This window comes from Stigmatopora nigra, chromosome 7 (assembly GCF_051989575.1).
Source record: "Stigmatopora nigra isolate UIUO_SnigA chromosome 7, RoL_Snig_1.1, whole genome shotgun sequence".
In the NCBI taxonomy this organism is placed as follows: Eukaryota; Metazoa; Chordata; class Actinopteri; order Syngnathiformes; family Syngnathidae; genus Stigmatopora; species Stigmatopora nigra.
The window spans coordinates 5,681,089-5,704,912 of record NC_135514.1 but is presented as its reverse complement, the minus strand read 5'-3'; the positions used below and the strand labels follow the sequence as shown (position 1 = coordinate 5,704,912).

Here is a 23,824-nt window from a genome sequence, read left to right as displayed (position 1 = left end):
TAATATGAATAATGATTGTAGCAAAATGAGAATATACAGTAAATGTTTCTAAGTCTAAACAATAAGATACACAGTATATATATTAAATATAAACAAATCTAAAGATTTAGGTTGTTATTGTGAGATGTATGACTGACCTGAGGGTTTGAGCACTTGACCCCGACGGGCTGCAAATCAACATGGAGGCAGACAACAAAAGAGTGCCTTCCTTCTGAGCAATTTGGTGGCTTGTGCGATGTGACTGCCAGCGTGGAGGTACAACCCATTGGTTTAAGTAGACTAAGACTGCACTGCTGCCCCAGCAAAGTATACACACTAAACTGACTCAGGTTGATTGTCCATGGGAAAGCATCACCTGGTGGCAATGTGAATTAAAACAAAAAAACAGTAAAACATCAACATTTTCATATATCTGTTTTGTGCACAGGATTGACAGGAACTTGATGCCCAATCCTAAGACTACCAAAAGGTAAAGTTGAAAAAATGTTTCTCTAAGATAATATACAACAAATCACTGCTGAACTTTCAAGGCTTACGTCAACTTTGCTAGGTGTGCAGGCCATATGTGCAAGGATCTATCGCTATTTTTCAAAGCTTAAGTTTGTTTGTTTTATATAATGGTAAATGAGTACGATTTGGTCAAAGGTTTGCCGAGTGGTGAAAAGGCAATAATGATGATGAATCCCCATCCTATGTCTTATTGACATCAAAATGTTCATGTAAAAATACATACAGTGGTACGTCGACATACAAGCACCCATAAAATTTTGAGCAAATAATTCTCTCTAGATACGAGAAACATTTCGAGATACGAAAAAGCCAGATGGCCAAGACATGAGGGGGTTTATGATTTTAGCGCACTGTCTTTTTTGCTGCTTCTCTTTCGTGTATAAAGGATATCTACGAGCACTGGGGGGGGGGGGTCGTTTTTTTCAGTGTTTTCTTCGGTCACTCAGCGCAAATGCTGGAGGGATCGCTAATACGAGGAGTATATATTACTTCTCGTTGGCTGCTCATAAGAACATCATATGTATTTATATAGATGTGTTGACACTAAATTTTCTTTTAATGCATGTCATAGCCTACCATAAAGTATTAAATTAAATTACCTTCCTCCAGGATTGGTTTGGAAACCACAAATGGAAGCTCCTGCACTGGTTCCATGTACTTGTGCCCAGCACTGAGAACACTGATCTGGGGCAAGCAAACTACAAGGGTTCCTGGCATAGACGCTTGGTTGTGGTACCAGCTACGAACCGTACCAGGAATGTCACCAAAAATGATGGTACTTGGGGACGGAAGGCTGTCACTGGGCAGGAACACACAGAATGATTGCAGCTCCAACTACAAAGAGAACACAATTGAACAATCGTTAATTTATTCATTCATTTTCTGAACCGCATGGCCCATGATAATTGTGTGAATAGTCATTTTAATCCAAAGCCGTGTATGAATTACAGACCAGATGTTATACATTTTCACCCAAGATGTTATACATTTTCAAGTTTAGGAATAGGTATGGTCTACAAAGTGTTTCGCTGTATGGGAAAGATTGATCGGCAGACCAAGAGGCAGCAAAACGGTAAGTCAAGGAAGAGTTCCCTCACAAAATTCAAGAGATTGGTTAGTTATCTTCTGGAGCAAGTTTTAACATGGATGAGACTGGCCTATTTTGGAAGAGAATGCCCTCCTGGACAATCTCATTCAAAGGTGAACTCGAATCCGGATCATCATCATGTGTGGGAATGCTGCAGGCTCCCTGGTAAAGCCATCCATAATCTACTAGTTCGACCATCCTCATGCTTTAAAAAACAAGAACAAAGCCTTGCGGCCTGTCTACTGGATGAGGAACAGGAAAGCCTGGATCACAAAAGCCCTCACAAAGGACTGGTTCTTAAACTATTTCATCCCGAAGCTATACCTCTGTGCCCCTTCAAGATCTAGACTGTGCAGGAGGACTTGGACTAGAACTCCCATTAACCGTTTTTCCTTTATTTATATCAAGCAGAGAGGAACTATTTTCTATTTGAGTACAGTATTTAAAGCATTTACAACATTATAACATAATTATATATTAATAGATTAGTCTTTTCATGTTTAAAAATGTCAAATTTGATAAATACACTTCTTGATAAATGTATTCGTGTACTTGGAAGCCCTCAAACCTCACTGGGATATTATTCACCCTGTTTTCCAAATTATTGTTAACAACAGGTCACGGTGGTTTACCTAAAAAAAACCTCTTCATGAATCCTCTGTGGTATTATGTTTGACTTCTGTCTCAAGCACATAGAGGGAAACATGTACTTTCAGGACAAACCTGAGAGACCTGAGAAGGCTGACAGATGGATCAAGCAAGAGTCGGAGTGCAAAACGTTGCAAATTAATCATTAAGCATGGCGAAGTCACTGACGCCCCTTTTTCTTAATTAAATCCATGTTACTTTGTCACTCTAGCCCAATGTGCAGCACTCCTTTGGTCAGGGTCAAAGCTCGGCTTGGGAACTCACTACATGACCAGGCATTGATTCATCATGGAAAATTCATGTTGTGTTCTGAGCAAGGGTTGAAGATGAATTAAAACGGGATAGGGGGGAAGGATAGGAGGCTGCAAGAGTTCATGTTTTTGCTAATGGTAATTATGCATTTGCATGCACAGTGGAAATACAATGAACCTGGCGTGCACTTAGCACCAGAGCAGAGAATGGGTGTGTGGTCTTTGTGAAGGCAAAACAGCTCATCTGAGGTTCTGTATGGTCAAGTATGGTATTCACCACAATTATACTTAACAGCTTTGTAACAAGCCAATAAACAAAAGAATGGAAGTAGTTTAGCCTGTACGACTATGACTCTTTAGTAGGAGCTGATGGGGATAGTCAGGTTTTTCCACGTGCTGTGAAAAGGGAAGCATGCACAATGTTAGAACAGGAAACCAAGGATGCCAGGATGACCAAAGGTTTGTTCCATCAGATGCAAAGGGCGTGAGATGCATGGCTGCCACATTAAACTAGACTCAAGAAACACTGACACATTTGGGTTTTTCGACAGCTGGATTGTGGAAAATGAATAGTGATTTGAGAAAAAATCCAAGGGAGAGTAGGATTTCCAAGTGATACGAAAGGAATAATAAAAATTTTGAAATCTATGCAAAAATAGTTTACAGTGAAGGGTGGAATTGCTGCAGGAAATAACTCTTACACAAGTCTGTCCTCAATGGTTCAGGGTATTGTTGATATATAACTGAATACATTGCAAACATTTTGGCTGCAGGAATTAAGCTAGAGAGTGAAGCACATCTCATGACATGACAATGTCCATGTGAAATCCAAACAAGAAAAAGCAAGCCAGGAATAAACTTTCAGAAATAGTACATCAAATGACAGATTGAGACAGAAAAACAAATGCATAATGTGAGACAGCATGCGTGTCCAGCGCTGCCGAAACCATTTCATATTGACAGAACAGTTCCATTTTGATCAGGAACTTGATATTAAATGAGCTTTAAACCAATCAACTCCATATGAAAACACACGTGCCAGAGCTTAACGACAAAAACATTACTTCAGACGACACTGACTTACTTTAATTTCCTGGAGATTTAAACCTTAAACCAAGTCTTCTAATAAATAATAAATTACATCAAAGTCACTTACTTTTTGCCATCAAAAGAAAGGAGATTGGGGGGGGGGGGGGGGGGGGGGCAAGAAGCAAGAGAAAAATGTCTGCAAACAAACGGAGCACAGTGCTATTGCATATGAGTTGGTAATTGACCAGGGGTGTAAAAGTAACATTTTACCTTTACTCTCATTAATGAATATATTTTTAAATGAACGAGTTGCGATTTGAGGTTTTTTTTTATCCGTTATTTTACTTTTACAAATAGAGAGTCATTTAGATTTAATGTACTGATGTATGTGTGATGAAATTCAAATGAAGATTGTAGATTATTTCCATCTTTTCTTCATCTTAAATCAATGATTGCAAAAATTTGTACTAATTTGAATGCCCAAAAATGATCCAATTCAGGGTGTCCCCTGTTTCTGGCCTGGAGTTAGCTGGGCTAGGCTCCAGCACCCTCCAAAGAGATGCAATCTGTGTGTCACTCCACAAATCTGATTACTGCATCTGAGTCAAATGAATGACACTGACAAACACAATTCTGTTCAATTTAACTGTTTGAAAAACAATGAATTGAAGGCCACTTTTGAGGAGAGCCTGCTGGGAATTTCAGAGGTGACTTGCTTATTTTAGGATTTAGGCCCTAATCCACTATTTCAGGCATTCCAATGATCCAGGACCTACCTAAACTTTCATCTCCAATCACCAAAGCGCTACAAATTCAATCTGGATTTTGGATCAAAACACCACCATCTACTGCTGAGCAATTAATAATAATGGAAAAGATACATTTGGGGAAAAAAAAACATAATGATGGGTTTTGTTTGTGTTACCCAATTAGACAACTGCATCGAAAATATGAAATGTGGTCAGGATTTCAATTTATGAGATAAACACTAGTAAAAAATTATATTCAGTTCCATAAAAATCACCTTTACAGCTTTCAAAAAAACAACAACAAAAAGCTGTTTCTAAGAGTCTATAGTTTTAAAATGTGCTAACATTAAGAATATGAACCCTTTTAGCCATTATCACCCCAAAACAACTCCATTTGTCTCAATGGTTAATTTTGCAGGAAATAAGAATGTTCCCAACATGAGAACTGAAGTTAAATGTTGGTACAGTGTTTAAAATTATTCCCTAGAATGGTAGAAGTCACTATATAAAACGGTAATACATATACAGGTCTTTACAATTAAGCCACATTGCTGCTCTTGTTTGGATTTCATGAAGGCTATGGAAGAGATGTAGTTACTATGGCTAGGACAGACACGGCCCGTTTCTAAAACTGACCCCCAACTTTTCCAACACGAGTTCATCTCATAAAAAGTAGGTTCCTGCGCGTGCACCAGCCCGGACAATGTTTCCGATGAGGCTGGTCAGATGGACACAAGGACCATTGCCCCCGCCACCCTACAGTATGCCATTGGACACCCAGCCCACTTTTCACCTTTTTTCCCTCCTTCTTCAGCCTAGCCTGCATTTCCAGCTGTACCCATAAACACATTTGGAATACTGGTTGAAATAATGTAAATAGTGTCTTTCAGAAATGTAGAAGATTAATGTGTATATTTAAAGATGAAACTGTGCAGATGTGAATTGTGGTGTGTGGATGTATACATGTATTATTTAGTGATTCAATCAACTATTTTCCTCTAAAATACTGAGAGAAAGGCATGTAGGCATGATGCCCTGTGACTGGAGATAGGCTAAATCTCAGCCGCATGCCATCACGAGCAATATGCTTGTGGCCTGGCACAGAAGCACAGAAAGGCAGTCAGCCATCCCTGAAGCCCCAAACATTCCTCTCATCTAACTGTGCTTACAGAAGCTGACAGGCACTGGAGGTCTCCCTGGCTGAGGTGAAAATCTGCAAAAATAAACGCTGTAGGTGACATGAAGGCTTTGTTTGTTTCTGCTGGCCTAGATGTTTGTGTTAGCGCAGTGGGTTAATTGCAACTTTGATCGCTGCGTTTATTGATCCAACAGTGGCCTTAAAGAGCGGCGGGCCTGGCCTGCATCGGCTGATCCCACCCTCTGAGCTCAAACAATCAACTCACAACCTTGTTTGGCATACTGAGCCAGCGCAGATGGGTTCGAAGGGGTGGCCTCGGGCCAAATTAGGCCAGAGGATGTCCATAAAAGCTCTAATTCCTAACTTAAATCTGTGACATTTTGCATTGAATTGGTGATATTTTAGTAAATCTTACCTGAGAATGGAGTGAAATGGGGGACAGCCTGAAAAGTCTGCCCCAAAACAATCTAAAAGTTTTAGGTTTGAATCTTGAGTGCAGTTTGCATATTTTCCATATGCTTGCATGAGGGCAAACTCTGAGTAGTTTAGCTCGCTCCCACATTGGGGAAACAACCACACTTGTGTTAAAAATTATGCAACCGCCACATCAGTTTATAATGTTCTAGTATGATTTTTAATTTTATTTTTTCATATTTATTAAGATGAAAAATAAATGTCAAATTTACTTCAACATTGCAGGGCAGGGGGCTTTAATAATCTCGACCACAAATGCATTTTAGGTGAAATGATCACACTAAATTGACCGTAGGTGGGGTAAAGTGTGCGATTGGTTGTTTGCTGCATAGTCTTGCATATGAATACCCACAATACAGTGTATACCCAGCCTTTGGTCCAGTCACCTAAGAAACACTGAAACTCAATTGGGATCCCAATGAGGACGGAAGGTATTTAGTGAATCGAGTTGCAGTGTATATTTCTGATTTATGTAGCGTGATATGAACCATCCAAAGAATTGAGATATTTTGACATTAGAAGCAATATGTCTACCAAGTCTTAAACTTCTGGTAAGAAAATTGTAATTTTTGTAATTAATACACATGTTTCTCATCAAGATAGACATTCTTTTTTCAAATTGAATATTTTGATGTTTTGCATTTAAAGTTTCTTTTCACATTGCAATTTTTGCAATCAACGTAGGACTTAACAGCAAAGATACACGTGCAAATATCATGTTATCATTGAACAAAATGATCTGGGCACTTCCAAAATTGTTCCTACTGGCAACAACATAGAAATGAGTATTGTTACCTGTAGCGTTAAGCGTTTAACCGAATCCCAAGCATGAGCAATGAGCTCTTTCATTCGTTCTTCCGAAGTTGCCAACGATTCAGCCGCTGTCGTATCAGGCATCACCTTCATAGGAATTGAAAGCGGACGGGATTCTGGGGAATAGGTGGAAATAGACAAAATTCCAAATCAAACACATTCTTATTCAAAGTTGCAACTTGTAAGCCTTCTATTTTTATTTTTTCATTTGAATGTATTAAAAATGATTAATGATGTCTTTTATTATATATATATATATATATATATATATATATATATATATATATATATATATATATATATATATATATATATATATATATATATATATATATATATATATATATATATATATATATATATATATATATATATATATACATATATATATATATATATATATATATGAACATATCTATGCTGTTAAGGAAAAAATACACGATCTTGTTCTGTTTCTGCACTTCTTAAATTCAAAAAGCGCGCATGAATACTCGTATATCTACAGTACTATTTTACTCATAGAATTACACTACACACACTACACACACACACACACACCAAAACACGAATACAGAATTAGCTAGACATTACACATCCTGGTATGCCTGCTGTGGTCCAGACAAAAGCAGATTGTGCAGACACTCATGCTGAACAGCAGTGACAACCCCTCATATTTCAAAGATTGGATGAATTTTCGAATACACCATAAGAGTTTAAGGCATAGTGACTGTGGGAAAAATGTGAAAGGAGAAAGCAGGGATGAGAAAGGTTAAGTAAAGAGGTGGAAACAGAGCCGATGACTGGGACAGAACGCCATTTCAACCAGATTAGCTTGACGTCTGTGCATGTTAAAGCCATCAGAGTGTCAGAGATTAACAAGAGTTTTCTCTGAAGACACATTTAAACATATTACGATTTAGGACCACCTTACTCAGCAGCTCTATCCCACATTTGTCATGAAACAGTGGTGATGTCACAATAACCCAAGCCTCATTTGATACCACTCATCTAGTAAAGTCATACCTCGACTTACGATAAATAAACAGGTTGCAAAAACGTCAATACATTTCCTATATCCGTTATTTTATTTTGATTTTTTTTTAGACGCATTGCTTCCTGTTTGACAATTTCGCTACACACTACTGGGCTCTCATTGGCTGTCTCACAACAACGCTACATGTTTCTTTGGCCGCCGTTGTATGCTTAAGCTTATGCTTGGAAGAAGCTTTGGCTGGACTGACTCGCAGTCGACAACAACTCTTCATGTTTCAAGAATCTCTCGTGTTTTTTTTCACCGCCGTTCATCGTTGTGGGCATGAAGTTTTGCTTGGAGGAAGCTGTGGCCGCCGAATGCTTTTGATGAACTCACGGTCGAGCCTCAACCTGAACCTCAGGCTTCAGTGGGCGAAATTGTATCGTGGGCACAGGCGGTGGGACTTGTGGTCAGTAAAGAGGACGTTGACGAGAACATGATTCTTATGATGGAAGGTTGTGCCATTTTTTTGCCAAATGTAATGAACCAAACACCATCCAATAAGTTCAACATTTAACTCATCAGAGAATGTTCTCCCAAAAGTGTGGGGATCACCAAGTTGTTTTTTTGGCAAATGTAAGATGAGCCTTTATATTCTTTTTGGACGGCAATGGTTTTTGCCTTGGAACTATGCCATGGATGTCGGCTTTGGCCGGTGTTTTTCTAATAGTAGAGTAATGAAGATTGACCTTAACTGAGGCCAGTGAGGCCTCCAGCTCTTTTGATGTTTTTCTAGATTCTTTTGTGACCTCCTGGATGAATCGTTGTCACACTGGAGTAATTTTGGCTGGCCAACCACTCCGGGGAATGTTTGCCACTGTTCCCAGTTCTCTCCATTTGTGGATAATGGCTCTGACAGAGGTTCACTGGTCCCCAAAGCCTTGGAATTGGCTTAGTAACATTTTCCAGACTGATAGATGTCCATCACTTTTTTTTTTGCATTTCTTCTTGAATTTCTCTGTATTGTGGCATGATGATCTTGTAGCCTACCTCACTTTGTCTAATACGTTCCGTTTGACTCAAAACATTTAGCGGAAATTCCGTGTAGGTGTGGCTCGTGAAATAGAGTTTAATTCAAACCACAAGATACAATATGTTAAGAGAGTTCTATGCTAACATTCTCTTTTATTGGGTTCACAGCAATAGGAATATATTTTTTCAGCTTTTTTCAAAATTCAAGGACTGACCAAAGAAGACTTACAAAAGTCTGCCAAATGCCATTCATTGATGTCGTCCTACCTTTCCTGAGTGACATTTAAATGTCACATTCCATTTAGTGTTTTTTGGTTGTGTTAGATCACAAAAAGTTAGAAAGAGTTGTGAAAATACTATTAAATTATATTATTATTTTTTCAAGGCAAAAACTTAGAAAAAACTGACGTAAAAAAATAAACTACATTAGATTAGAACTTTATTTCATCCCGTATTCGGGAAATTCCCTTCTCCCGCTTAAGCATTTAGATGAGATTGCATGTGAATCCATTAAAACTCGTTCTTATTTCCAGTGTTCATTTAGTCTGAGACTGAAAATATTTAGGTGTGAGAGCCCAGTATTACTCACAAATTTTCCAGTATTTAGCATATCATTATCAATTTTAAATAGCTGCAATTACCAAAGTTTTTTCTGGATAGGGGAATTCCGACCACTAAACTATATTTTTGACAGCCTTACAGATTCATGACACAACAATATATGTGTTTCCATTTTGCTTTATCGTTTTGTAGTCCTCCCAGAAAAGAGGAAAATTATACATAATCTAATGATCCCGACCACTAGTAGACAGGAACACAGGCAGAACTTCTTCCAAATTTTGGGAAGCAGAAACAGAAGTTTTTTTTTTTCTTTTAGAAAAGTAGAATTCTCTTTAGGGGCCAATGGCTAATTGAAGAATTGAAAAGCAAGGAAGTCCAGTGAGATCATTGATCTGGTAGATGTTAGTGAACAATGAGAAGGGGGCATGTTCAAGACATGATAGTGTTTCCAAAAAGAGAATTCATTGTGGATTAATTAAAAAATGGTTTGTATATCTTTTTAGTTAAGGCTCATTTATACCGATTGAGGTTTGTTCGCGTTGAGAACGTTGTAGGTATTCTGAAGCATACAAATCAACTGAGTTTTTTTTTCCTGGATGTCCCAGCCCAACCACATGACAGCGACACGATTCCCCTATGCTGGAAAAGAAAATTAGCAGAACTACAGCGTAACAATGTTGTTCTAAAAAATCAGAGACCTTTTGTATTTTAAATGTGACAAAATTAGTAAAAGGCACATTTATGTAATTTTGCTTTTAAAATCTGAGTATGGCTCTCGACATTTGAAAATATGAATTGTTTATGGCTCTCAAGGGATACTCATTTGAAAGTATGAATTGTTTATGGCTCTCCCTGTCAAAAAGGTTCCCGATCCCTGCTCTAGAGGCTATTAAAACCTCTTTGCAATCTGACGTCTTTTCCTTAACATTTTAGAATTAGGTACATTTGCATCTTGACACTTGAGACTAATTCTTATAGTCTTTGTTTGGATTGTTGTTAATATGTTGCGTTTTATTTGTCATTTGTTTGTCTTAAATTGGTTTATACTTTTATAGAGCATTTTGTTCAAGTGCTGTGTTTTAAATGTGCTTAAAATTAAAACATTCAACATTAAAAAAAAGATGGTCAGGTACTCCCCCTAATTGTATTTTTATCGGTTGGTTTGTACTTACATATTGAATCACCAGATTCCTAAATATGCAAACAAAACAGCCATTTTGGGTCTTCATGGAATTTGACCTCAATTCCCATTGCTCAGCTGCCACTCTCAAGTAGTACCTTAGCAATAACGGTTAGTTGACTGTTAGTAGACTTAAGTCCAATTGTCAAAAGCAGTCTGAAAATATGGTTCTAATTTAGGAAACAGCAGTAATCAGTCAATCACCTTGCTCCCAGTCATGAACAATCATGTTTCCCCCACCCCAGAGAGAAACTGCCTTTATGTTATAGCAAAGAAATCTTAAAATATTATTTACGTATCCCTTTGCTGATTGCACTTTAGCTGTATTTGAAGGATTATAAAAGAGCCATTAACTAACCTAGAGCTAATATTTCAGATGCAGGTGCACAGTTTTGCTTTAAAAAAGCATGTTTCATTTCTCAGTGTCCCTATTGTAGAAGATGCAGTATGTCCGAAATAAAATGTGTGACTTGTTTACTTGTCTTTTGGGGTTTAGTTGACTTACCAGTGAAAGTTTTGGTTTTGATAGGACTGCTTGCATAGTCAGACGCATGATTGGAGGGCTGCTGGACTAATGGTGTGCTTCCCACCGATACTTCATCTTCTCTATGTTTTGCCATAGGAACTGGGCCTGGATTCTGTAATGATATATTTCAGATCAATCACTATCTAAGATTATTAGCTCCTGAAATATCGTTAATTTGCTGAGTCTGCTCAAAAAACAATAAAAAAAATAGGGAAGGAGAGAGAGTAGTGTAGAAAGTGGCACAACACAAGAGGAGCAAAAAAGACAAAATATGCTTTAAAGCAGATATAGGCAAAGTAAATCTCTCACACCTGTTGAGATTGTCTGCTGCTCCCTCTATGAGGCTGATGCAGAAGCCATGTGCAGAAGATTGGGTCAATGTTGATAGATATACCCTGTACGTTGACCAACAGAACTGCACCTTTGCACAGAGAAAGGAACAAAGAAAGTGAGGGAAAAATTGTTTCAATGCTGTAATTCACATTAAACTGACAAACAACTTGACTAACATGAAACTGATATCAATATATGTCACTCAAATTAATGACATAATGGGCTGTGTTGGATTACTATTGTTCTGCTCTTACAATCATGGCGTACATATTTTGAGTGGATAAAGCTGTTTTTTGCTGTGCAGCAAAAAACTGCTTTCCCCCAACTGCACAGTTCAAAGAGGTAGCATCCTAAGCCAAAAATAACATTTTCTTCTGATAAATTTCTATGATACCTGAGACTTTCACTGTGTTTTGGTTTACTCTTAAATAATAATCTTTACCAACAATACGCAAGCCCTGAGGTAATGCGTTAGGATCCTATCAATAATGATTTCCATGCCGGCAGGATTAGTGGAGGGTCTCTGGTGCACTGTGGAATGTCCCAGCATGACGACAGGAGGATGTTTTAGCTCTATCGGGTGGACTTTCGAGAAGTTTAATGGTATTTTGGACAAGAACCAAATCTAGTGTTTTGGGCCCGAGGGCTAAGGGGAACTAGTGTGAGTGCTTGCGTGTGTGTGTGAGCGTGACATTGGAAGCCTGATTGCTGTCTTGCAGATGTGACAATCATGCACGCACAAATACACATGCAACAGAAGCATACACATTGATGCCAGCTAACATGGCATTCCTCCATAGTCAATCACATTAATGTTAACCATACAAATCATAGGTCATTAATTTGCTTCACTTTTCCAGTGTTGTGATCTGTGACTCTGGGTGTGTTTGATTAAAATTATACAATGTATATGTAACATGTACTATGTAGTATGCATGCGTCAAGTGTGTGTGTAATGTCTACCCTTGCGCCTCCCAGATGTCCTTAACAACAGCTTATCTGGCTTCCGCACCTAATTCAAATATATTCCATAACTCACCCTTGCACTCTCCCATTCATCCTTCACCCCTCCTTACCACAACCTCCACAGCACATTGCCATTACAATTTCTCACTTCACAATCCAGATCACTGTCACCCTCAATTTTGCACAACTTTTTCCACCTTAGCCTTGTTGTCACCATGCATCCATTTTCGCCTTTTCCAAAATAGGAATCATAATCTCAGCCCTGTGGCTTGAACTACGATACCACAATGTGGCTGCCTAATATGACTTGGCTTTCATTGCGTTGCTGGAAGCCAACTTCTACTATTTTCATCATAGACCCAAACAGCATGAGCAAGAAAGAACTGAAATGCCAGAGAATGAGTCCCAGACACCCTATTGTAGTTTCAATAATGAACATATTGGATAGGATAAAGCTAAATTTGAAGTCTTGCCACTGGTACTCATTTCTACTTGTTTATCAGTGCCTAAAGGCCATAGAAAATTAGAATTGTGGCGATTGAACAGATATATTTCAAGCAAAAAAGCTTGCCCACAAAAAGAGAACAGCTACAGAGAAAAAGTAGCCATGTTTTTATGAATTACTTTGTTTTCTGTATAAAGTGCGACTAAAAGCGAGTCTGATCTTGTTGTCATTCACAATAATCATTTTTCCGGGGCTGTTTTAAAAAAAATTGTCACTGCAGAAGTGTTCCAGTCTAAAGATAATCTACTAAACTTTAAAGATTGATGAATGAAGTGAACTTACAAAGTGCAATATTATGATACCCTAAGAGTTTTATGGAGGCTAACTTTCACTCGTCAATGCAGATATTTAAATAGTTGCCAATATTAGGCATTTGGTAGTTAAGCTCGAACAAAGTTAAATGAAGAGGTTAGAGTTTGTTTAACTTTTAAGAACAAACAGTGAAACAGTAAGATACATGGTGAAATAGAATGAATTTCCCTCTCTCCTTTTCTCCCTCTATTTTCCTCTCTCTCAACAAATAATATCGTTGTAGTTAATTCCCAGAAAAGTGTATTTTCACCATCATTTTAGTGCTTTGAAGACCAGGGCAATTAAAATGTTTTTGTTCCATCTATGTGTGGGCACCACAGCAACAGAATGACCTTTTGAAGAAGGCTGCATCATAAAATAAGCTGACATGAAAACAGAGCGACCTAAGTAAGCCGCTAAACGTTGTTTTCTCTGCTCTAACAGGGTGGCACATGGATAATTACAGAAACTGATGACAATGACAACAGATGTGTTTTTCTTACTTCATAAATTGCTCCTTGAGAAAGCGCTCGTGAATTATGTTGTGTATGTCCACATATACGAGTACACACTTACCTTGACTCAACCACAATGGACCTATTAATGTCGAAGGTGATCTTTCTTTTTTTCTATCAAAAGGCTTAAGACCAGTAGACTTAAAAGCGAGTGTAAGGCTGCTAGTGTTGTTTTACAGCTCTTTGACATCAGTCGACTGCCAGGCTAAAGGGATGTTGAATCACAAGCCTAGGCTGAAGTAAGGGCCCTAAAATGTTATCTCTGTGCAGACTGTTTTCTTGACTGGCCAAAGATTTCTAAAATATCAGCCCTCTGAAGGCATATTCCCCTATTATGTAGTGAATTTAGGTTTATATAAAATTGTGCTATAATGTTAAGTATTTGCCCCGAATCATGTTCTACCAGAGGAGACTTGTGTTGAAAAGGTCCTGACCTAAAAAATGGCAGAACCTCCCAAATACAAGGGCCATGGTCAAACCATCAACATTTGAGACAGGCAAAGAACACATTCTCAACCCCCACCCATCCAGAAGAAGGGGGGTACCTTTTTTAGCCAGCTAATCGCCCCCTCAGAATTGGTTCATTATTGGACATGAGGCAGCGCTGGGACTATGTGTCCAGCTTCTCCAACAAAATATAAATAAATATAGCCCAGCTCTTGTCAGCCAGATGACTTCTGACAGGTTTAGTTAATTTCGAAGCCAAGTAGCAAAACAAAACATTACGCAAGCGTGCAAGGCCTATGTTTCCTTTAATTGCTTTTCCGATGAGCTCATAACTTGAAGGTGTCCTGGTGTGAGCCATGCAGTTCGACAGGTGTTCTGCTGGTTTGTGGATTGGGGGTGAGTGTCAGTAACTATAAATGTATGCATATGCGTTTATGTGCATGTATGCACGTAACAGACCAAGACCTGCTGGCATTCCACAAAAATGACCCAGATGTGGGTGGGTTGATACAAGGAACAGTATGTTCGAAATTCACAAAGTTGTGCATCTTCTTTAAAATGGAAGGTTGCTCATTTTTTTGAATTCAATCACAAGTGAAGAAAGGAGGGCTATCCAGATGTAAGGTTGCTTATTTTTTTTCATTCAATCGCAAGAGAAGAAAGGAGGGCTATCCTCTATCCTCCATCCAAATTGTACCCGTCAGTAAAATACTCCCCATGTAAACCAACTCTTACAAGCAATCACTGTTTTGCTGTTTTCACGTGGGGCTGCGAGCTAAGGGCAATGCTGCCAAAGGAGCCAGAGGCTCAAGAAGGGAACCAGGCTAGCTTGACTTGGAACAGACTGTTGGCGTACAGAAAGCCTGACCAGTGGTTTTGTGTGCATGCACACTTGATTAATGAGGGTAGTTGTGGCAATGATTTATGATTAGAGAAAATGGTATACGTGCTTCACCGAGTGAGGGTGTCTGCGGGAGAATGGGGGCGATATATGCCATAAATAAGGCAGAGACAGTTAAAATAAACAGATAGAACAACTAAAAAGGAATAAGGGGAAAGCTAATGGATCGCTATCTGTATGATTTGTGGAATTACATTCTCTATCATGCAAATTGAGGAAGGGTACATTATAAAGACCTAGAACAGATAATGCATTCAACAGCATATTTGTGTGTGTGTATCCATTTGCAACCATACTGTGTTGGGGTAGTGAAAATGACAAATATATAGCAAAGTGTGGATATGAAAAAAAAACTTGTGAATTTGAGTAGTACTTTCATTATGATAATTATCTGAAGAAATACTTAAATAACAAAAACAACACAGATAAAAATAAAAGCAAATTACTTTGGTTCACTGTTAATTAATGATAAATGGATTGAACAATAATGTTGGAAATAAGTAAAAAAACATGCTCATTCAATAATTAAATTGCATAGGAAAAATGGGATTATTTGAAGACCACAAGTGAGGCAGAACGAGGGGTCTGACGCGGTAGTAGAGCAGCTAACTCTATTGAGTCCCAGATGTTGATAAGAGGGTCTATATTTATAGCATATTCCCTTTTATAGCCAATCCCTTGTCTTAATAAATTCATCAAGACTGAGTTGTGTGTGTGTGGGGGGGAGGGTTTATTGTACATAGCTTTTTCCCTTGACCCTGCATACACCAGCAGTGATAGATAGTTTAGCCTGATGAATTTTATTTGTGTGCAAAAAAACTTTATTTTCTATTATTTTCATTTCATGTAACAGTCAAGTAAAATAAAATGTGTGGCCTTTTTATTATCAGGAACATGATATTATTAATGAGAGAATAAACAGACAACGGCCTGATTGCATTAATGTATCATTACCATATCCATCATTGATATCAAATGCGCCGTGTGAACTTAAAATGAGCTCCAGCGTAATATAAGGGAAATGGAGGAGACAGTTCTTAGCTCATTCAAATAAACAGACTCCTGCTTCTGCTGCTGAATTCCGACAGACAAATGAGTGCATTGATACCTTGAAAAGTCCTTATCGCGGCTATTCCTCAGCTGGCATATGGGCTTTTACTACAGTTCATGCTCAGTTCGTTCATTTTATCATGGGGATAGTTTAGTGTTTTTCATTCTCATGTTTTTATGCATTCTATCTATTCCACATGTGTCAAAGTGGTGGCCCAGGGGCCAAATCTGTCCCGCCACATTATTTTGTGTGGCCCGGGAGTGCCGATTTTCGGTTTTAGGATCAAATTAAAATGAAGGGTATAGATGTATATTAAATTTCCTGATTTTCCTCCTTTTAAATCAATAATTGTAATTTTTCATCCATTTTTTCTGTGATATTAGTTCAAAAATCATTTTGTAAAATTCAAAAATATATTTTAAAAAAAGCTTTAATAAAAAGTTTTAGATCTGTAAAAAAAACGGAATATTCAGGGCTTTTGATCCAGTTCTTTTAATCCATTTATTTAAAAAAAAAATCTAAATATTGCATCTAAAACGGTCCGGCCCACATGAAATCGAGTTGCCGTTAACGTGGCCCGTGAGGCAACCAGAGTCTGACACCCTCGATCTACATTGACAGTGAGAAACATCATATCCATTTTAAACAAAATGGTTGGCATTAAATCTTGTTTTCAGCACCATTGAACCTTTTTGCATGGCAACACACTCGTTTCACAACAAAAACTAATTTGAATTGCCCTTATTAAGCAAAAAAACTGTACAAATGTAATGGGGCACATATTTTCACACACTCAAACACACACACACACATACACACTTAGTGTGGATTTCCAAAGCAAAGCCACTGCCACTTTGGTTGTAGAGAGGAGACTTTTGGCCAAGGTAAAACAATGTATGCAATTTGTGAGTGGAGCAGGGTATTATTTTACTATTAATAGAAACTTCATGAGCATGGTGGCAGGACTCTTAATTATGAGGCAGATGTTAGAAGAAGGTAATAGTGTTGGGGACCCATCCTTTCATCTTCTAAGATTGTATATGCTGAGAGCAGAATAGAGAGGTACTTGAACTGCCTGTGTTTACTGCATGTTTATCTAAGTGGACATGTGGGGCCTGGAGGGCCATAGCAGGTCAAACCACACACAGTGAGATGAGTCCAGCCACATACCCCACCCACCTTCCCCCCCAATGACTACTTAAAGTGATGAAATTTTACAACTTTGTGTATGACTACTGCTGCCGGTGCACATACATGCAAGCGCACATGGTTGACTTAGTGTGAAGAGTTTGAATTTCATGGACATTCAGTTCAGAATGATGATTTATTGTTTTTAGAAGGGTAAAAAAATATTTGTTGTGCTATATAAAATATGAATGTCATGAATAGAGGAAACGTAATGTAAACTCATTGCAGAGGGAGCTCGGCCACAGCAAAAATCAACGAGTAACCAATTAAAGTGCTATGTGATAGAGACAACATTGTACAGGATCACTTCAGATAACGATATATGCAACGTCCCGGTATAGAATGTGTTCTTAAATTGACAAATTGAATATATAGTTTTTTCATTTATTTTGAAAATGCACACGCTTGACAGTGTTAGTATCCTGCTATTTAAACCAAAGTGGTGATAAAATGTCCATTGCCCCTCCCTTCACACATGGAGGCTGTTTTATGTTTAAGGTCCCGGTTTGTTGTGGGTCACTGAGTCTTATGTGCAGAGTGAGATAAAATCCAAAGACTGTAATGTAACTGTAGAGAAACGTGCTCCGATTGACAAATATCTCGATGTGGGACATTGGACAATTATGACCTTAAACACAACCGTTAAAGAGGAAGTATCACAATAACTATCAATCACCTCTTTCTTGTTTCAAATTTGAAACTTCAAACTACTGTTTCAAATTTGAAACTTCAAATTACTGTTTCAAATTTGAAACGTCAAACTACTGTGTTTCAAATTTGAATGGGCCCTGATGAATTTGACTGTTTTAAGAGAGAACAAAAATAGGAGAAACATGAAAGCAGGCAAAGTGCCCCAGTCTATAAAAAATATGATAAGAAACAAAAAGCCCCATTATAAATAGCCATCATTCAGGTGTGCCCTAACAATATGATATGTATGCTATTTCACATCAAGTCCGAACGATATGGAAAAAATAAGTGTTTCAAGCCCTTCTCCAATTGAACCTCTGGCGTGTTGTGAAGAGGCACAACATGTGTTTTCAACAAGCTTTCATGTTTGCTGTTATGTCTACGCACTTGATTCCAGTTGTGTAGGGAGGTTCCTATCGCAAGAATGCTGAGAGTAGACACCTGCAACTTTAATTAGTGGACCGAGGTTAAACAGTATGTATCAGTGATTATTTAACTATTGGATGAAATAGAACATTTACAGTTGTGGTCAAAAGTTTACATACACTTGTGAAGAACAATGTCATGGCTCTCTTGAGTTTCCAGTTATTTCTACAAATCTGATTTTTCTCTGATAGAGTGATTGGAACAGATACTTCTTTGTCACAAAAACATTCATGAAGTTTGGTTCTTTTATGACTTTATCATGGGTTAACAGAAAAAGTGATCAAATCTGATGGGTCAAAAATATACATACAGCAACACGAATCAGCAATTTTGATGACTTGGAAAGTTGTGTCAGTGAAATGAACTGCATGGCATGGCCTCTTAACTTCTTGTGAATGATGAGTGACTAAAGCAGGTGACTTCTCTTAGGCCATTTAAATAAGGATCATTGGATGCAAACGCCCACAAACACTACAATGGGAAAGTCAAAGGAGCTCAGCATGGATCTGAAAAAGCGAATCCTTGACTTGAACAAGCCAGGAAAGTCACTTGGCGCCATTTCAAATCAGTTTGTAAGTATCAAGTGCATGGCACTGTTTTGTCACTGCCATGATCTGGAAGAAAAAGCGAGCGATCACCTGCCAATTTAACTGGTGCTTTAGAGAAAGTAAATGGGATAACGAAGAAGGAGAAGCCTAATTGAAGTGAAAATGACCAAGGGACATGTTACCAAATATTAGCGCTGCCGTATGTATATTTTGACCCAGCAGATTTGATCACTTTTTTTTCTATTCACCCATAATAAAGTCATAAAAGAACCAAACTATATGAATTTTTTTTGTGACAAAGAAGTGTGTAAACTTTTGACCACAACTGTACTTTGAAACAATATCTCTAGAACAATTAGATCACAATATTAAAGGTTTGTTTCAAAACTAGAGAACAGGTGGTTGTCATTTATCTGATTGAACAAACACCAAAAAAGGTGGAATACAATGCTAGATAGTGGAAGGAACAAAAATCCCAGCGTTAACTGTGAAAGTTCTGAAGGAGCGGAAATTCGAAACCATGTAGACCTTGATGAATAATGAATTATAACCCTCACCAGGACTATTTTTTCTGTATATTAGTCAGAATCAACTTAAAAGCAAGAACATAGAAGGCTACCTCACACAATTGAAGAGAAATAATAAAAGATAACCAACTTGACCCAGTTAAAGTTTACAAATTTTTCACTGCCTTCCTAAACTAAATGCATAATGAATCAAAATGTTGAAAATAATTATTACTTAGAGTCATGTCTACTTTACCTTAAAAAAAGAAAACATTTTTCCTTTCTTCAGGTGAATTAGAAGAACCATTAATTTAGTGTACACAACGTGAAAAGATACCTATTACATTTTACCCTGAGCTCACTGAGTAGTGAACAGCTGCTGTAATGGATGAGTCCAGGCAGAGAGTCTCAAAGAAACAAAAACAAGCACTTCAAAGGAGTTCCATTGGAGGAACATGATTATCCACCTTCTTTCTACACGTCCTCCCTCTACCCAAACATCACTCACTGGCATGAGGAGGAGAAACAGTGATAAGCTAAATATAAGATGACCATAAATGAATGACTAAATCCTCATTGTTTTTTTAAACAAAGTAAAAGAAATGCAAGTAGTGTCTTTTATACAAATATTTGGGTCTCAAGGGGGTTTCTCTACCTGTTAACCAACAAATGTAATAACTGGGTTTCATCAACTGTGCAGTTTTTAAAGTGTCTGTATGGTAGGCGTCCTACACTTCTGCTAATAACACAACCACCCCACTTTGAGTTTCTCAAGCAATGGCATGATTAGCAAGGTTGGGTCAAGCTCCAAAATGAAAGAAAAAAACTCATGCACCAAGTAAAAAACGAACAGTAAGCAAAGCTGCAAAAATAGTACAATTTACCATTATATAACATATACTTTAATGATCTTTGCAGGAGTAGACAAGTGGATTTGTGCTTGCTGGGGGTTTGTGGCATACCGTGAAACTAGGGCTACGTTCGCCGGGAAGATAGTGATTCGCAATTCAGATGTTTTGTTCATCCTGATGTTTTTTTTTTTTGGTATCGTCGTTCATTAATATTGCCAAAACATGCAACATGCAATGTGAATAGAATGTGGCCGCAAAGTGACATGCATGTGCCCTGTAACACGCGAGACACATCACGAATCACAGTCTCTATGGAAAGAAATGTGGTCTGATTGGGAGGTCTCCACTGCTTTTTTGCCAACTTTGATGATATGCTACTAGAGCCAATATCATTTAACCTGACAGCTTTACATGTGGTGTCAAGGAGGAAAATGCAGTAGTTTGCCGTAGTTGTCCTATCGACTGATTTATTTTATTTATCGTGATAACAATTTTAGTATTTGGTCCACATATAAAGTGCATTGGATTAAAAGCCGACCTGTCTATTTTTGAGAAAATGTAAGACTTTTATGTGCGCCTTATAGTCGTAAAAATACGGCAGTTATTTTATATGGGAATGATTTGACATAAGAGCTCGGTCCCAGAACGCATTAAGCTCGTATCTCAAGGTATCACTGTATTACAATAAAAAAATAAGTATAATCATTCCATAAAAGTAAATCATAGTAAGCCTACTGGGCAGAATTATTTGACGAAAAAAATTGTTATACTAAAGCTTTTGAATGAAAAGTCCAAATTAAATCCACTCAAATAAGTGGTTACTTTTGTGTTTGATAATAGTTCATGCTGAGGATGAAGAGCTAAATGGATGGAAGATTTCTTGCTTCACTAATATTTTCAAGTAAACAACTTATTAGAGGTTAAAGTGCAGGAACTTAGTGAGGACTTCTACGAAGAAAAAAAAAACATGGCTGGGTGTAGCCACTCAAATAGTTCCAGAGGAGCTAAGTAATAAGGACCAGACAACAGCAAAGAATGAACTGATCCCTGATTCTGAACCCAAGGGATGGTCAACATGGGTCCATAGTGCATTACCTAACTTTGAAGGATTGTGCTCAGCTCATGTTTTGGTTGCAGTGAGGTCAGGCCCCTGAAAATGTTGGACCAAGCAGGAGATAGTGTTGCAAAATAGAGCTTTACTGCAGAAAACTATCCAATAAATGAAATGATGTCGCATACAGGTCAGTCTTTGTCTTCATGAAAAATGCAGAATGTAATAAAACAAAGATCTTAACTGTGCATTTTACATCGTTCATCTCTACCTCAAAGAACATAGCAAATGTGAATTATTACTTCATAATGTAGTTCAAAGTGTTACATATTGCGCTGGGTGACTAGTCATTAGATTATTTTCTGGTCCCAACAAGACATGATCATTATTTGTTTTAAGGCTCATTTTTTGATGTTGTTTTATACTCTAGATCAGGGGTGGGTAAACTTTTTGGTTAGGGGGCCACATTGACTTTAAAAATTTGACAGATGGGCCGGGTTAGCACAAGATACGATACATATAAAAAACTGCATCCGTTAACAGTACATATGAAACATAAACAGAAAAACAGGACTTAAGTATTAACATACTCATCACTCATCATTAAAGTAAAAAGTATAAAGGACAAAAAAAGTAAAAAGGAATGTATTAAGAAATATTAAAATGTCATTTAAAAAAAGATAGAGGGGCTGTAAAACACGAAAAACAAATAAGAGTGGACAGAGCTATTGCCACTGGCTTCCGCGTGACGGCGCCATCTTGGGCATAAATAAATAAATAAAAATTTGGACAACGTCGGCGGGCCGGAATTATACGCCGTAGTTGCTGCTCTAGATTCATGCAAGCTGCCGTAAAAAAAATCAATCGATAGCCCAATTATATGAAACACACTTCTACTGTTGTAGAGAATAAGATTTTGACATAATCACCAGACCTACTTTATGCATTAAAAGCACTACATAAGCACAAACAATACAAATGGCAGATGGATAATAATGTCACTGCTGTGGATTTGGGGGACTGACGTCAAGCAGACCCATAAACCTAGTTCAGGTGCGGGATTATTTTTCTTGGACCAAACCAATAAGTCATGAAATAAGAATGTCACTGACATTCTCACAGCTACACAATAAATCCCTTCTCACACTTTGAAAATATTAAGTAGAGCTGCTGTTCAAATAAACCTTGGCATTTAAATAGGACATTGTGACATCTGACATCTCCTAGTCACACAATTAATGCTTTTGCAAAAGCCTGAGAGCCACATACACCCATATGGTCTGTGGCTCCTTAAGGGACATTTACTGTAAATGTTGTAAAGTTAGATTCCAAGTTGACAGAAGCTTTAACACTAGTAAAACTACGCATGCTATGCCATCAAAAGTAAAATGTGGAGCAGTTTGTGGAGCAAGGTTATCTTTTTTCATTAAGAATGTGTTAAAAATATATATGTACATAAATATACATATAATTTTGTGATTGTGCTAAACACATTAAATTCCCACAATGATTCCAATCATCACTCGGTTAGGTACCTCTTTTGCAAACCACACCAAAGAGTAGCTAACATATAAAAATACAAGTAGAAAAGTCAGTGAGTAGGCACAGTGTTTTGCCCTTGACCATTTGGTGGCATGGTTCAGTCCCATGTTGTCTTAGCCATAGTCATAAATGCTTATAAGGGAATATATTTATGTTGAAAGCACCTTACATACATAAATTTCCATATAAAAATATCTGAGATAAAGTAAACATTGTGCGTTTATGTTAAGACTTGGAATGGAATGAATTACATAGCAAATAGTAAAATAGTTTACATTTACAAGTTTTGAGAGGTTGCAAATCAATCACCATGTTGCTTTCCTAAACCCGACACGCAACAACATCATTATCAACATTGAACATAAGGATCCAAATTGCATCATTTCTTTCTTGTCATCTTCATGTCGATTTCATCATTAACATACTTTTTTTACTAGGAGCATGAATCACTGATACAGTCAAATCTCATTACTATGCCACTCGCGCTATTAACAATAACAATTTTATCCCACCTGTTGAGTCTTCACAAATACTTTTAATTTCATAACTTCATGCCTGAATTTTTCGTTTTGTTTTTAAAATGAATCCGAATTTGATGTTAATCAAACAAAAACATACAATTGATGTTGTCCTGACTCTGACCTCTTCGCTGTCACCCCAGCTCACCATAAAGTTTAATGAGTGCGGACAAAGTCTGTGGCGCTTCTGGCTCACCCGGCCCTGACCTGAGTCATATGCTTTAGTAGGACTGATTACATCTCTTTCTGTCAACCACAGAAGAGAACTTTGAGTGGTTACCTCCTTTGAGCAAATTGTACCTCAAAAATATTTGCTGAGTATCAGTAATGGCTTACAGAGCTTTGCCAAATTAAAGAGAAAACTTAAAAGTCATTGAAATATGTTCTTTTTGTGGACTCTGAATTCAGCACATCTATTTTGGGCGGAAGATGTGATTGTGACAAATACGATGAAGAAATATGGTAAAAAATCAAGTTGATCAAGTTAAAGCTGAAGATGGCGGCTATGCGGCACACGTGTAGTC

The 23,824-nt window shown here is 37.7% G+C and overlaps 1 protein-coding gene across 9 annotated transcripts in view; it reads right to left on the bottom strand.

Annotated features, from left to right (window-relative positions):
* vps13b (vacuolar protein sorting 13 homolog B) overlaps positions 1-23,824 on the bottom strand; it is a 197,146-nt gene that overhangs the window by 112,551 nt on the left and 60,771 nt on the right. For 8 of the 9 annotated variants that reach the window (XR_013326843.1, XM_077720537.1, XM_077720539.1 and 5 more), the window contains 5 exons: positions 11,283-11,392; positions 10,951-11,083; positions 6,682-6,815; positions 1,110-1,344; positions 138-355 (listed from right to left, as the gene is read on the bottom strand). Coding sequence is in view for 8 of the 9 variants with exons in the window: in XM_077720537.1 (XP_077576663.1) it covers positions 138-355; positions 1,110-1,344; positions 6,682-6,815; positions 10,951-11,083; positions 11,283-11,392 (830 nt within the window). In the remaining variant the exon portion in view is untranslated. Of the gene's footprint in view, positions 1-137; positions 356-1,109; positions 1,345-5,371; positions 5,488-6,681; positions 6,816-10,950; positions 11,084-11,282; positions 11,393-23,824 lie in introns of those variants that run through there. The other variant, XM_077720542.1, reaches the window with a different exon arrangement.